Below are 14,963 nucleotides of genomic sequence, written 5' to 3' on the forward strand. Positions count from 1 at the left end.
GAAGGGTCTCCATCCATCAGGCATGGACATCCTGGTGTGTTCATGAGCAGCTGGTGGGAAGGGTGAGGAGGTTCGGGTGGGAAGAGGGAGAGATCAGCTCGGAGAGATCCTTGGGAAATGTGGGCTAAACCCCTCATAAATGGAACCCCATTGAGTCCCAGAGACATTTCAAGAGCAGGTCCCATGCCAGGGACACCCCTACTTACACCAAGTGCCTTTTTGTCTGCAGTACATGCTGTCCCAGGAGACCATCGAAGCACTTCGGAAACCAACCTTTGACGTCTGGCTGTGGGAGCCCAATGAGGTAGGGATGCCATGTCAGCTGGCTTAGCACTTTCTGAGAATCAGCAAGGCCGGAAGAGAGACAGTCTGCAGTGCTTTCCCCCTTTTCTGCTCCTTATTCTCTACACTTCTTTTATTTTCATGTCACACAAACTATGTACAGTAGTTTTTCCTAACAGATGGCAGGTAGATTATACTGATTATCATTTCCTGATTCCTCTTTATTTTTAATTAAGTCCTTTCCTAGTGATGTCCCACAACTGGTGCACTCTCATTACTGCCACGTGAGTTCTCTCATACCATTTTATCTGAACAGATCAATCCCCAGCGAAGTGTGTGCTTAAGCACATCATCAGTAACTCCACTCAAATCAATAAGGCAGCAGGCAGAGGTTCACGCATCGATTCACACCCCTTCAGCCAAGGGGTGTGAATCACACTGCAGGGTGTTCTGAAGAGGTTGCAAAGCTGTCTGCACAGCCAATTAGTGTTTTCTTTTTGCTTCATTTTCTTCTTTCTTTTCCTTGCTGCTGCTGGTATTATTCACGGTTCACCACTTGTGCTGCAGGAGGTTCTGTGTAAACCTCTGCAGACACATGAGGGAGAAGGATACTAAGAAGGGACAGCTTATAATACAATGTAAATTCAGATTCAGCAAATACGATCAAATCTCCCTCAGGAAAAACTTAGTGCTGGGTTTTTCCCCAGGGAAGGCTTGGGTAGTGCCAGCAGCGCTCCCAGCAGCAATCTCCTTAATTACCTTCTCAATCAGATGTTGTGCATGCAAGAGCCACTCTGACTCAGCACCTGCAGTCCAACATGACAAGGGGAAAACACCCCATACTGCATCCACAGGAACATCATATTCCCTGCAAGATCTTTCCTATGTCTGGTAGAACAAGAGAAGGACGCTCTGGTGGCTTTAGGTCCATCTCCCATTTTGCAGAGGCTGGCAGAGCTTCCCTTGTGTGGTCAGAGGTGCTCTGCAGCCACCGCTCCCTCTCCAGCCCCTTTTCCTCTGTGCCACGGCCATACATCTGCCTTGCCCACAGCTTTGAAATTCCTGTCAGGTCTTTGCAGCACGAAGGCATTACACTCTCACAGGTGGACCATAACACTGTCGGCTCGTTGTTCTGACTATTAAGAAAGAATAAGGAGAAACAAAACCCATTATCCACGGATTCTTGTGTGCTGAGGGTTTGGTATTTTAGCACAGTAACTCATTCAGAGTACTATAGGAAACACTATATGGAGGGATGAAGGAGGCTAACATGAGGGTGTGGGGATTAGACATGCCCTGCAAGGAGGAGTTCTGCCCAAAAATAAGACTCCACACAAGCTCTACTGAGCTGAGCACCATATGGGGTTTATCTCACCCTTTTAGCTCTGGTTTGTGTTTACAGAGAATATTTCAATTCTGTCAATGCTTGTTGAGCAATCAGCATTTGCCCATGTGTGGGACAGGCAGGCCATAAACCATAATCATCTGTAAGCAAATGAATAATGTGCTCTGCAGCACCTCAGTAAACAGAGCTATGCAGCAAAACCCTGTGTTCTCTTTCTCAAATGCTCTCTCACTTTCAAGCCTTAAAGAAGTCCCATATTCAAGCTTTTGCTGCCGATCAAGAAAGCTAAAAAATGAAAGCTGAGGTTCTCATGTGTTCAGGGGCAAGAGCTTTGGGACTGAGAGTCACCTTGTCGCTCACCCAAAGCTCCCTTGGCAACAGCTGGGGGGTAGACAGGCATTTCTGAGGGCAATTCAGCCCTCCTGGATCAAGTTTATTGTCTTGGAAAGTCTTTTATGAAACTATTGCAAAACATATATTCTACCTCATGGCCCAGGACAAGGACAAGGGGATCTTCAGCAAAATGCTGTCCATGTGATCTGAGCAAAATTCAGCTCGTGACACTGTCCCTCAGGTCTTGCAGGAAAGTCTCTTCCTGCCTGGATGACTCAGACTCAGCCCACTTGTTACCCCATGAATTATGTTTATTCCCTGGATAAGTATAAAGTTTCATTAGGTTAAATCATTTTTTTCCGGTGAGTTTTTAAGAGCCTAAACGGCAGAAAACTAACCCAAAAATGTCTCCAAGGCTGTATTTGTGACGTTGTATTCATCATGTTGGAAACTCCTGGCTCGCTTTACAGCCTAAGAACTGCATTTTCTAATACAATGGCTACATTTCATGCCCTGCAGATTTAGCCTTTAGAAATGGGAATGCAGATACATAAAATTCCTGGGAGCCTGTTCATTTCTGACTGGTGGCTGCTGTTGAACGCCCAAACACTTGAGATTATCAATATCTTTTTTTTTTTTCCAATAGTATTTGATTAAATGATTAAATGGGAACGGTGGTGCTAAATTGCCTGCATCCCCTTTTCTCCTGCAGAGCAGATGTTGTCTCAAAAGAGCTGCCTGCCTTTGCATTTCAGCCACTGGGATTCTTAGTTACAGTCTATGAGGGGGTAGTCACAAAACTGCTGCAATTTCGTAGGGTTATAACAGGAGATCTTGTGTTAAATGAGAGATCTGAGCTAAGATAGTGGAATTAGGAACTCACAAGAAGTCATAGAGAAAGATGGTATTGACACATGCCTAGAATAAATGTTTCTTTCAGGATCTCTTATTTTCTGCTGTCATTTTTCTATCCATCTCAGGCTTGATCCATTTCTGCACAGCCAAAGCCTTTGGAGTCAGTGGAAAAGCTCCCACTGATTTCACTGAGCGTTAGAACATATCCCAGATGAGTTAGAAAAATGTCAGTGCTTTTTCCTGAGCGGGAATTGCTTCATTACTGGAGAGTGCTGGTGTGATTCAAAGCCCTGCACAAAAGCTACCAAGTCAACAGCAATTTGCCTGCTTCAAAAAGCTTTCAGACCCTCTCTCTGTCTCCCCTCTTGCAATGTCTTTAATCATGAAATCTTTGAACATCCTTCTTTCATCTTAACAAGAGGGCTCTGCCATTACTGGATGCTTGCAAGGAGGAAATTCACTTTGCTGTGGATCATAAAGGGGTGTTTATCAAACCCATAACCTGTCTGTCCCTGCCTGCAGATGCTGAGCTGTTTGGAACACATGTACCACGATCTCGGGCTGGTAAAGGACTTCAACATCAATCCCATCACGTTAAAGAGGTGGTTGGTAAGTATTTCAAATTACATATGCAATTTTTCACATTCAGAAATCAATAAATGAGAGACATCTAGCCAGGGAATTACCTCGACTCACATGAGTAATCCCACTGAAAGCAGTCAGTCTATACAACAAATTGTTAACATTTAAATACTTCAGAAAAATGTTTGCATTCTTGTGGTCACAGATTACTTTTTTTTCTTTTTTTTTAATTGTTTTGCATTTGTTTGCTGAGTTTTCATTTGCTGGCAGCAGCTAATTTCTGCTGAATGCTCTTGGTACCTCCTGTAAATGGAGGCAAGACAAGTGTCATCAGATATGGGCAAAAAAAGCCAATAATCATTAGATGTACTAAATCACAGGGAGTAAAAAAGCAGGCCAGGAAGGAAAAGGAATTGCTGAGAAGCTAAATAACTTCCTTTGCTTCTGCCTTAAATGTTAAGAGTATTGCAGAGATGCAAGATGTGATGAAGATGAGATCATACCAAAAGTGAGATGTCTAAAGAAGACACATTGGAATATTTAAAAATCAGCAAATTTTCAAGTCCAAGGAAGAGCATAAGAAATCATTTGCTGAAAGAGATGAAGAATATATTGGTTTTCTTAGGAAAAAAAAAAATCACGTTCTTATAGAACTGTAGAACAGGAAACATTTGATCCACTGATCCACCGTTTAAAAAGTATCCTCAGATAGCCTGAAGAATTATACCTACTGAAACTTATCTCTCTGTCTGACAAATTGATTGAGATAATAATTAAAAACATCATGGTGGGAAGTTCATTACATAGAGGTTTCATACCACTCCTGTAGTAAAGACCTACATCTCTTTAATCTCTTCTAATTACCCCAAGAGCTTGCACAGAACAGAGGCCACTGTTTTACATGATGGATGCAGACCCCTAGAAAGGCCTGGAGGAATTCCACGAATTCAGAGGGTGGCCAGAAAACACAAAGGAAGCACTGGGTTCATCATATGTTGAAGCACAGCAAGATCAGGAAGCACCAGTGGCTCTCACTGCTTGGTGTCCCGCTGCAGGATAAAGCCAACCAGGCACAAGGCTGAGCAGGGTCTGGAAAAAGGGGAAAAATGTCACCACAGAAGGCATAAGGCTCACCTGACATTTATGCCTGGTGAAACCTTTTCAGAGAAATAGTGTGACTACCTCACAGGAGACACACAAAAAAAAAAAAAAAGATCAAGAAGTGGGAAATGTCCCCCCCAGGGAAGGCAAATGAAAAGCTGTTGGTCTTAGAAAGCAGCTGAACAGAAGGGGTGGGATGAAACCAAATACAAACAAGGCTGGCACAGAGTAGATAAAACAGAAAATCTCCTCCTCTCACAGCCTGAAAACATGGGAAACAAGGTGATATGTCAACACACATCAACATGCCACCCACACACATTGCTGCAGGCAGCTCCCTTCAGCTTGTGTCTCCAAGTAATTTGTTACCACCAGCATTTAAGACAGCTTCTTTCTGAACAACAAGGCGGGGGGTTATTGTATGTTTTCAACAAAGGTAGGACAGGGTGAGGTTTCCTTTCTTAAACACAAGCTTTGCAGAAAGAAAGATGATTTAAAAAAGCCCCAAGGACTCTGCTCCCAACTATGATACTTCCCCAGGCACACTATGGGCATCGATGCCTTAATTTTAGGCAACAGCATCAGTCTGAACTTAAGTGGGTGGGAAAAAGCCACCTCGTGCCTACACTTGTTTTCTTGCTCCCACATCCACTGGCGACAGAAATGTGCCAGAAAGAGGAGGAAAGGATGACTAATGCAACCCAGGCACTCCATCCCTTCAGTGCTCTGAGTCAGGAGTCCCCTGGGATGCCCTGGGCTCCAGAGCTGGATGTGTACATTGCACAGTGCCTGGGCATGGCCAGCCTGTCCATATGGAGGCTGTGAGATACTGCCCACCCCCTGTGAGCCTGGCTGCCAACCATCCTCTGCCATCAGTTATTCATTTTGAAATAAATGCCTAAAAACCTTGCTGCAGGGCAACCCGAACAGCATTTGCAATGAAGCCCCCCAAATATGAAATAAGCAGTGAAAACCCACGGTTCTCTTGGCCTTATCCAGAGCTTTGAGGCTTCCTGGAAGGCAGATCCCAGGTTAAAGGGTTTGATGGTGGTGGGGCACGAGGACTCCTGAAGTAAATTCACTATTAACTGGAGAAGGGACAGGAATTCTGTCCATGACATTAATTCAGGCTCAGTACCTGAAGCACGTGCATAAGGGTTCTCTAGGGTCCAGGCTACAGAGGATTCAGCAGAAGGATCCAGCAGTGCTGCCAGTGCTTGTCATTTTTGTGCAGAACAGGATACCAAAGGCTATCCAGAGCACTGGAATAGTGACCGTGCCATGTGCTAACCCAGCTGTGCCAGCTTCACTCAGCCAGCCTGGCTGACAGTAGCGAGGACACAGGGAAAGACAGGCTTTATCTTGCCTGGGGAATGAGGGCACAGAGCCAGGATCTGCAGAAAGTTAAACCACACAACAACCAGCCTCGTGAGCCCATAACAGCTAAACCTCTCCTGTGCTGCCTGGCTTAGGAAATCCACACAGGTGTAGGTGTGCCACAGCGAGTGCACTCACATCTTCACTTTGCCAAGCAACACGTCCCCAAAGGGCCGCCTCAGTGTTTGCAGATGAAGCAACAGCCACATTTCAGCCTCCAGGATTTCCGAGCTGCAATTTGCACTCAGCAAAAGAGGGGAATGGGGAGTCCTGAGTTCTTCACGCCCCCCAAAGTTGCCATTTAGCCACCGCACGGTTTGAAATACAAATTCAGCACGGGAGCACAGAGTCCTGTCTGAGAACCGAGATGCACTCACAGCTGTGCTGGGAGGTTTACCCACTGCTGGCTGGTATGAGAGAGAATTTGCTGCGAGCTTTACCTGCGGAAAAATTCTCGAAACACAGAAATCTCTCACCATCCCCCCCAAGGAAGGCAGAGACTATCAGAGTGCCGTGTGCTGTCACTCTGACCTAGCAGAAAAGGCTACTGGGCTCCACAGGACCCCTCTAGGGGTATACAGTGATTCCAGGGTCGCTGGGAAACAGCTCTCCTGTCCCTGACTGCTTCATTCCCTCTCTCTGCAGCTGTGTATTCACGACAATTACAGAAACAACCCCTTCCACAATTTCCGGCACTGCTTCTGCGTGACCCAGATGATGTACAGCATGATCTCGCTCTGCAGCCTCCAGGTATGACCCCAGCTCAACAGCATCAGCCCATTCCCATCGTGGGGCCCACTCACAGCCATCCCATGCCAGACCCCAAGCACCCACGCAGCTTTCTGAGACTGCTGGGAAGCTAAATTCGCCTCCTGGGTATCCCCAGTTTGTACACAGAAGCTCTTTTGGCTCTCTGATAGCGTGAAACATCCAGGAATCAGATCCCAAAGCCTACTGAATTATGGCCTGTGGGCATGGTCTTCATCTGGGACACAGAATATCCTCCACATGTGTGCTGGCACCAGGATGAGCTCCTGCAAATAATCCCTGGCATGTACTGTATGCAGGATTCACATTTGGCCTGTACTTTGTCCAAAACCATAGGCATCAATTAATTTCGTTGTCTGGGTAACCTGAGTTCATATATTAATGTAATTTCTGTACAAAACTGCTTTTATTCCCCCCTTTCTTCTCCGTAGTTAAACAGCTCAGATCCTGGGTTAAATATACTTTCTTGCCAGTAGGAATATGAAGAAAATCTTTCCTTAATGGAAGTTGATCCTGTTCAGAAAAGCTGTGGGAACACAACATTTAATTTTTCTCACTCTTTTTCCTGACTTTAGTTAATGCAGAATGCAATGGCAACTGAGCCATCCCCCAGCCCTCCCTTAACTAATCAGGGTGCTCAAATGACTTGTGAGAGACTGTTCTAATATCTCAGTGCTTTCATATGATCTCTGCTGTAATAGCAAGTCTCAAGAAAATTGCCTCCTCTGAGCTGCTGTTATTTAATGCAACAAAGGCAAATCTGAGTCATTTTTACTGGAAGGGAAGGCAGAATTCTCTTTCTTGGCTGAATTAAATTCATCTATGGAAAAATACTTCTCTTCGCTCAGATTTGCATTTCTCCAAAGAGTAAATAAAGGGGGTTTTATACTTCTTTTCATTTATGATGATAGGGGAAGTAGGAATCATAATATTCCATTAATGTTTTGCATTTCACAGGAGAAATTTTCCCAAATTGACATTTTGATTCTCATGACTGCAGCAGTATGCCATGACTTGGACCATCCAGGCTATAACAACACGTAAGTCTGTCCCTTGCTTTCTCTTCCCCTGAAATTTATTGGGAAGGTAATACCAGCTGGCATTTTTTGGCAGATCAGGCTTTCCTTCTCGCAGCCTGAGCTGGCCATGTCCTTTCCCCAAGGCCCTGCTGTTCCCTCACACGTGGGCCAAGGCAGAGCTTCATGCAGCAAACTCAGGTCTGGGGTGGGGTTGCCAGCTCTCCTTGGCTCTGTAAGGAAAATGAGTTTTCGGATTTCTTCCAACACTTTCCCCCAACTCCTGAGAAAACAAGTGAAAAAAAATACTTCACAGTTGTTAAGAGAGATATAAATTATTATAATGGAATAATGGCACTAAAATGCAAAGGGGAATTTAACTTACACATTATTTCATAGTTATAAATGATGAAGTTCATATTATTCTATTTATTGCCATGTGAGGAAATTACTGTTGTTGCCCCACGGACGCCTTTCTGTGCTTATATGTGTGCGTGAAAAAGAGAGGGAGAATCTAATTTATTTGTAACCATTCATTAAGTAAAGGCAGAAGCCAGTTCTGACTGGGATCAGTGGGAATCTCTCGATTTGATATTAGTGGGGGTTGAATGGAGCCCAGACAGTTCCTTTTGTTTTGTTGTGGTTTTTTTTCCTATATCATTTTAAACTACAGAGACTTGGTAAAATTTAAAGAAGGAAAAAAAAAACCCAACAAACTCCAAAACCCAAACCTGTAGGGGAATTAGTGCCTGGGGTGATATCAAAGTAATATCTATTTTCTCTAAAAATCTGATTTAGTACCAACAGTCGAAAAAGCGAACCGCAGCTAATTATAATAAGCATTGAAAAGGATGTAAATAAGAGAAAGCAGCGTGGTTTAGAGCAGCTGGTGGGTGTCTGCAGGAGCCCTCACTCTTTCTTTCCACATCAGCTACCAGATAAATGCGCGGACCGAGCTCGCCGTGCGCTACAACGACATCTCCCCGCTGGAGAACCACCACTGTGCCGTGGCTTTCCAGATCATTTCCCAGCCAGAATACAACATCTTCTCCAATGTCGACCAGGACCAGTTCAAACAGATAAGACAGGTAGGAATTCTGCCCCTGGAGGTGCAAACAGGCACAGACTTCCCCGCGAGTGAATCGCTCTCGCTGCGGGGCAGGACTGAGAAAGCCCCTCATGCTGGAAGGATCCAAGAGGGGTTCTTGGAAAATTTCCGCAGCAGCGCTACTCCCTGGGATGCCTGGCTGAGAAATAATGAGTACATGCTGACTATTAAAGCCTATGACATTCTGGGGGGATATATTTATATTATCCAAGGAGCCAATTAACTCTGGGCTGGGGAAGGATTAAGCTCTTGTGGCAGAAGTTTATGCTTCAAGGGAACATTTCATTAATGGCTTCAAAGTGGGCAAAGCAGAGCATTTGTACTGCTGGAAGAGGCTCTGGTGGACTAGGAGTCATCAGGTAGCTCTGAGACAGTGAACAATGCTACAATTCCCATTGAGGCTTGAAGGGCCAAAATTCAGCCTTAATTTCCACATGACACCACCCTTACACACCAAATGAAAAAGCAGACCAATACAAGGGCTTGGACACTGGTCTGGTTGTAGTTACTGATTCTGCCAGGGCATGGGAAGCAGGCATGGGGCCCAAATGGATCAATCTGTACAAAAACCCACAGCTTTAAATTAACCACATGTTTTCTCATCATGAACTCTGCCTAGCAGGAGGATGCAGAGCTCCTGACACACTGACTGCATCTGAGGATTTCAAAGCCCATAATGCAAAGAGGATGAGCACAGACAGCATCCACATCTAAGGGTTTTCATCTCCTATTAGGGCCACTAAGAGTCAGCAGCAGAACCCACAGTGCCTTCCAAGCAGCCAAAAGTGGATCTGGGCAATCAGAATGTGGCTTTTAACACCCTGCTGTACAGTTTGCTTTTCTACAATTAGTCAGTCAGAGAGGAAAAACCTCAGTGTGTCTCTGGAATATCACAGCAGCGTTACAGATCAATCCAGCCATCATTTTCATACACCATGAACTTTTTATAACCCTCTTCCAAGTTTCCTTGACAGTTCCAAGTCAGAAACTTCCCCTTTTATTATGAACAATGTAATGTATCTGAGGCATTTTGTGTGTAAGAAAGACCCTGCTTAGCTCTGCAATAGTAGACTTTGTAAAGAATGTCGAGCTAATATGTGAACATGTTTTCTTTGTTAGGGGATAATTACGTTAATCCTGGCTACAGACATGGCAAGACACGCAGAAATACTGGACTCTTTCAAGGAAAAAATGGAAAATTTTGATTATTCAAACGAAGAACACATGACCTGTGTAAGGAGGTTTTGTGGATTGTTATTTTTCTGTGCATAAGTGTGAAAGCTTTTAGATTGATATTTGTTGGTTTAAAAACCAAGATTCAATATATAATATCAAAAAAAGAATCCTTCCTACATTCTCTGCCCCACCAGAAATAACTGCAATTTGGAAGAGCTCTATATAGAAGAGATTATTCAAGCTCTAGAAATACTGGAGTCCCATCAGGTCCATTACTGTGGGGCAAAAAATATCCACAAGAGCACACATTCTAGATTCCTTTACTTCCCAATCCAGTTGTCTCTGACTTCTAGGGAAATCTTTCCCCAGCTGCCTCTGAGTGCTCCATAAAAAGCTTAATAGTCATTTGTGCCCAAATCTCTTCAGGCAGCAGATAAGTGCATGTCCCACTGTGACACATCCCAGGGCTACAGGCAGGGAAACCAAGACAGAAGGGGGAAAAGCGATTTACGCAGAGTAGCTGAGAGAGGGGAGAAGAACCCAGATCATTTAAGACCTCTGACTTAATCCTGAAACTGTCCTTTCTGGCTGAAAACATTGCCTCCCACTGCATTGTAAGCTGTGCACAGGGGGAAAAGGGCTGGCACTGAGACTGCAGTATTAAAGTATTATCCTCTTCCAGCTGAAGATGGTGCTGATAAAATGCTGTGATATCTCCAACGAAGTCCGCCCGATGGAAGTAGCGGAGCCCTGGGTGGATTGTTTACTGGAGGAGTATTTTATGCAGGTAAGAATGAGGGAGAGATGCAATTGCAGAGTTTTCTTGCTTTTCCTGAAGCCCAACCTCAGCTACAGATGCTCCTTTGTCTGACAGCCCAGTCCAGCTCTAGCTCCGAACAACTCGGACCAGTGGAAGGTGTCCCTTCCCATGGCAAGGGGTCAGAGCGAGATGATCCTTAAGGTTCTTTACAACCCAAACCATTCCATGATTCCATGGAAAGGCTTCTATTAGAGAAAGTCATAGAAGGAAGAGAGAAATAGAACCTGCTCAGAAACCAAGTGGATGCAATTGATTGCAAATTTCAGAAGAAAGACAAAAGCAACCCAGAAATCCTAACGCCAGCAGGCTGAAGCTTGTTCTCTGTAAAGCAGCTGCCTCGCATGGCTTTTTGACAAATATATTACTTCTGAGCCAAAAGGACAAGAGCAGCGGCAAGATAAAGCTGTCAAGTAAATTATATCCAATATCACAGAGGGACTAGTTTATTTTCACTGCGTGTGAACATTCCCCTAAAGAGGAAGCAGAAGACTTGCTGGGGTGTGCAAAGTCAGACTCTGAGTTTCACAAGCGTCACTGCCCACTGGATTCCCGGCTGGACACAGTTTCTGGTGTCTCACGAAGGGATCCCTGGGTGAGCAGCCCTCGGCTGCCTCTGGCACACGGGTTCCTGAGCAGGGTGTCCGAGCTGTGCTGGGATCCCAGCCCACACACAGCTGCAGCGCCCTGGGGAGCAGATGCCACAGCTTTCCTGGGTGTTTTGTCTGTACTTTGATCGGGTGCATGACAAGGAGGGCCTCTCACGAGAGACAAGGTGATGCATCAGAATCATTTCTGGCTCACCGCGTGCCCAGTTTTTCACTCACAATTACAGCATTTCTGTGCCTTGCTGTTTTGGCCACCCAGCGAAGGCACCATGTGCTGAATGATCGAATAACTGGGAGATAAAATCTGCTACAGGATGTCCTTTTTGCACACACAGTCCATAACTTCCTTACCCGTGAACCCACACAGAAACAGTGAGCTATGTGGTTAAGTAGGTAGCTTGGCAAGCCCTTCGCACTCGGTGGAACTACTCTCCATTGACCTGACTAGCCAGAACTAGTTCTAATTAGTAGTAGTAAAGAAGGAGATGTAATTTCTGGTTGAATAGCTGAAAATAATCAGTCTCTGGAGAATCATGAGGAAATGACAGACCTATTCCTCCTCTTTCAGACCGGCAAGAGCCCTTACCACCTCTCTGGATGCTCTGAAATATTTTATCTCACAAGTCCAGTGTGTTTGCAAAAGGAATTAGATGCCCTGTAAGCCTGGAGGAGAACACTTTCATGCCAGTGCTGAGCAGAAATAACTGAGCAGACTTGTCTTTGTTCAGATGTTGCTCTCAACAAAGCAGATACACTGAGGGAGGCCTGAGGGAAGCACGCTGCTATTCTGTGCTGTCTTCAAACACCTCTATGATCTGTGTCTGAAGGCCACTGCTCTTTAGCTTGTGATCAGCAGGACTTTATTCCCCTCATGGGCTCCCAGCCAAGATTTACGTTTTTAATTTGTGATTCGTTCCAGAGCGACCGAGAAAAATCTGAGGGTCTTCCAGTGGCGCCGTTCATGGACCGCGACAAAGTGACCAAGCCCACGGCACAGATCGGCTTCCTCAAGTTCGTCCTCATCCCCATGTTTGAGACAGTAACAAAGGTGAGGCACCCAGGGCCAGAAGCAGAAGTGGGGAGTGCAGAGCTCCAGTTTTTGCTCCATCAGTTGTTCCCAGAGCCGGGGAAACGGGGGTGCACTGTTCACATCCTGCCTTCCGCCCTATTTTTAGCGTGTACGATGAAAGCACGTAGGAAGTTCATGAATGCAACAGGGAAACGTTGATGTTCTTTCTCTTGTTTTCACCCAGCTATTCCCAGAAGTGGAGGAGGTGATGCTCCAGCCCCTGTGGGAATCCAGGGACCACTATGAGGGACTAAAACAGAAAGATGATGCTACAAAAGAGGTAAACTCTAAATATCTCTGATACAGTAAATATTGTGACTGAATATGCCCAACATTGTAATTAAAGAGCAGCTTAATTCCCAAACAGCAAGAATGCTTATGGCATAATCATTATCATGAGAATCACATCCAGTACACCTGGCTGGGGAGGAGTATGTGCTACAAACAGTGAGAACATGTCCTTGCAGAGTCCATCAGGTACCACGCAAGTGTGGCCACGGGAAGGGAGCTGCTTAGCAAACACCTCCTCCTGGAGGGATCTGCCAGCCCCTGGGAAGGAGTTAGGCTGGGTTAGACTGCAGCAAAACGTCCTGGGGTTGGGCAGTTCAAGGCACTGCACCCCCAGTGCATGATTTTATTCTCTGGGAAGGAACTTCCAGTCACGTGTCTGCCATCAAGGATGTGCTTGAAATTTTATGAGGAACTACTCTGTCATGCACAGCACCCAGGAGGATTAAACACACAACCATTTTATGGCTCAGTGGGGGACCTCCATTTACAGGGCATCTCTCATTTTGACAAATGGGCTCAGGGGAGGACCACTTTTCCCTGCGGAGGTCTACGACAAAACCTGCCCAAGTGGCATCACAGAGTAGGGGTTTTATCACATGAAAACATTTATGTAGACAGGATGCCATCAGCCACTCTGTCATTAAAATAAATTGGGAAGTGCCCTGGAGCACAAGCTGTGCTGATATTGTTTGTTATGTGGGAAATTAGGGTTCATTCACTTGATCATCCATGAGTGGAATAGCAGCTTTCTGGAGTAGCTCCCACCTCCTCCTGAGTGCTTTGGAAGAAAAGCCCCTCAGGAGCTCAGATACTAAGGCTGGTTAATCAAAGAGCACATGCTTTGAGGGCACTAAGTTTCAAAGGAGAACAAAGTCTTTCAGGCATTCTACAGTTTAGAGAGGAGCATTTCTCAAACGAGGGAGAAGGAACTCAAATACGACTGTCAGACTGCCTGAGTCTCATTCATCTTTCAATTCGAGCTGAGACTTTACTTCTGCTTTACAGAAGCTGTCAAAACAGCATTTTTATACAAACTGATGGAGCTTTAATTGCAGTGTATTGGCACAAAAGGTCTTAGGAAAATAGGAGCTGCTTGAATTCAGAAATACCCCGAAACAAGAGGATTTAATTAATACTCTGCGAGCCTAGTGCAGTAGATGATGAGAAAGACCGAGTGTGCTCAGGACATGCATCCAAGAGCTGTTTGGATGAAAGAGTGCCTGTGATGTTCCAAGCTGCCGGCTATTCCTTCCCAAGAAATGTTGCACATGCCTTGTGGGGAGCCGGGCGTGTGACTCACGGCAGCGGTGGAACACAGCACCCCGTGAGTCAGGGGGCACTAATCCTGCCTTGCTCTTCATTTCAGCTGCAGAAACAGAAGGGTGAAAGTCTGATGACCGGCAGCACCGAAAAGTGAGACGAGAAAAGCCTTTGAAGAAAAAAAAACACAAGCCCCGGGGTTGCTCTGGTTTTGGGAAATGCTGTGTTGGCCAAACAGGCGCGGGCGGCCGCGTCGAAATCCAGCTGGGACCGTGTACGAGGAGAAGTGGCAGGGATGGATGTCCTGCCTGCCCCGGCACCTCATCTACAGCCCGCAGTCTCCTTGCACAGACGCCGAGGATTCCCGGCGCTCCGACATTCCCGGCACAGCCTCCCAGCAGGATTCCCCCTGCGGACAGTGCACCGGCTCAAACCTCCAGCAGAGCTGCCTCTTTGGTGGCCAGACTGTCACCCACAGCGTGCAGAGACAAATCAGGGCTTAGCTAAGGAGCCTTCTCTGGGAAGTGTTCCACTGGCGTCCAAAAAACACCAGAAGAAGTTGTTTTAGTGAAGATACTCTCTCTACGTGTACAGCAGTATGCTAATTACAGCACAGCTTAACAAGGGTCCTGGCATACATTTTTGTTTGCCCAGCAGGCCCTAATGACACATTTCTCTGCATTATTCCCTGAATTTTATAGTGTTCACAGTACATTCAGAAGCCCGGCATTAGTGGATGCAATTTTCTTTTTTTTCTTTTTTTTTTTTTTTAAACTATAAGAAATCAGAAGATCCCTTAGTGAGTTTGCTTTGTGGCCTAATACAGCTGGACATCATGGGATCCTTCAAAGAAGGGAGCACAAAGCTGAAACCACAGTGCAAACACTTTTTTATCCTTGTTGATGCAAAAAAAGCAGCAAAAAACCCCTTCAAAGATGTACAGGTTTTTGTTTTTTGTTTTTTGTTTTTTTTTTT

At 45.5% G+C, this 14,963-nt stretch overlaps 1 protein-coding gene across 3 annotated transcripts in view; it reads left to right on the forward strand.

Moving 5' to 3' along the window:
- PDE9A (phosphodiesterase 9A) overlaps nucleotides 1-14,337 on the forward strand; it is a 48,575-nt gene extending 34,238 nt beyond the window's left edge. For 2 of the 3 annotated variants that reach the window (XM_027896119.1, XM_027896931.1), the window contains 10 exons: nucleotides 230-304; nucleotides 3,338-3,424; nucleotides 6,521-6,625; nucleotides 7,601-7,683; nucleotides 8,591-8,747; nucleotides 9,887-10,000; nucleotides 10,626-10,730; nucleotides 12,288-12,416; nucleotides 12,622-12,717; nucleotides 14,095-14,145. In XM_027896119.1, coding sequence (XP_027751920.1) covers nucleotides 230-304; nucleotides 3,338-3,424; nucleotides 6,521-6,625; nucleotides 7,601-7,683; nucleotides 8,591-8,747; nucleotides 9,887-10,000; nucleotides 10,626-10,730; nucleotides 12,288-12,416; nucleotides 12,622-12,717; nucleotides 14,095-14,145 — 1,002 coding nt within the window. Of the gene's footprint in view, nucleotides 1-229; nucleotides 305-3,337; nucleotides 3,425-6,520; nucleotides 6,626-7,600; nucleotides 7,684-8,590; nucleotides 8,748-9,886; nucleotides 10,001-10,625; nucleotides 10,731-12,287; nucleotides 12,417-12,621; nucleotides 12,718-14,094 lie in introns of all 3 variants that reach the window. The other variant, XM_027895312.1, reaches the window with a different exon arrangement.
- The last annotated feature ends 626 nt before the right edge of the window (nucleotides 14,338-14,963 follow it).

The sequence above is a fragment of the Empidonax traillii genome, unplaced genomic scaffold (assembly GCF_003031625.1).
Source record: "Empidonax traillii isolate 1590-97213 ecotype Southwest subspecies unplaced genomic scaffold, ASM303162v1 scaffold1:size7828297, whole genome shotgun sequence".
Lineage (NCBI taxonomy): Eukaryota > Metazoa > Chordata > Aves > Passeriformes > Tyrannidae > Empidonax > Empidonax traillii.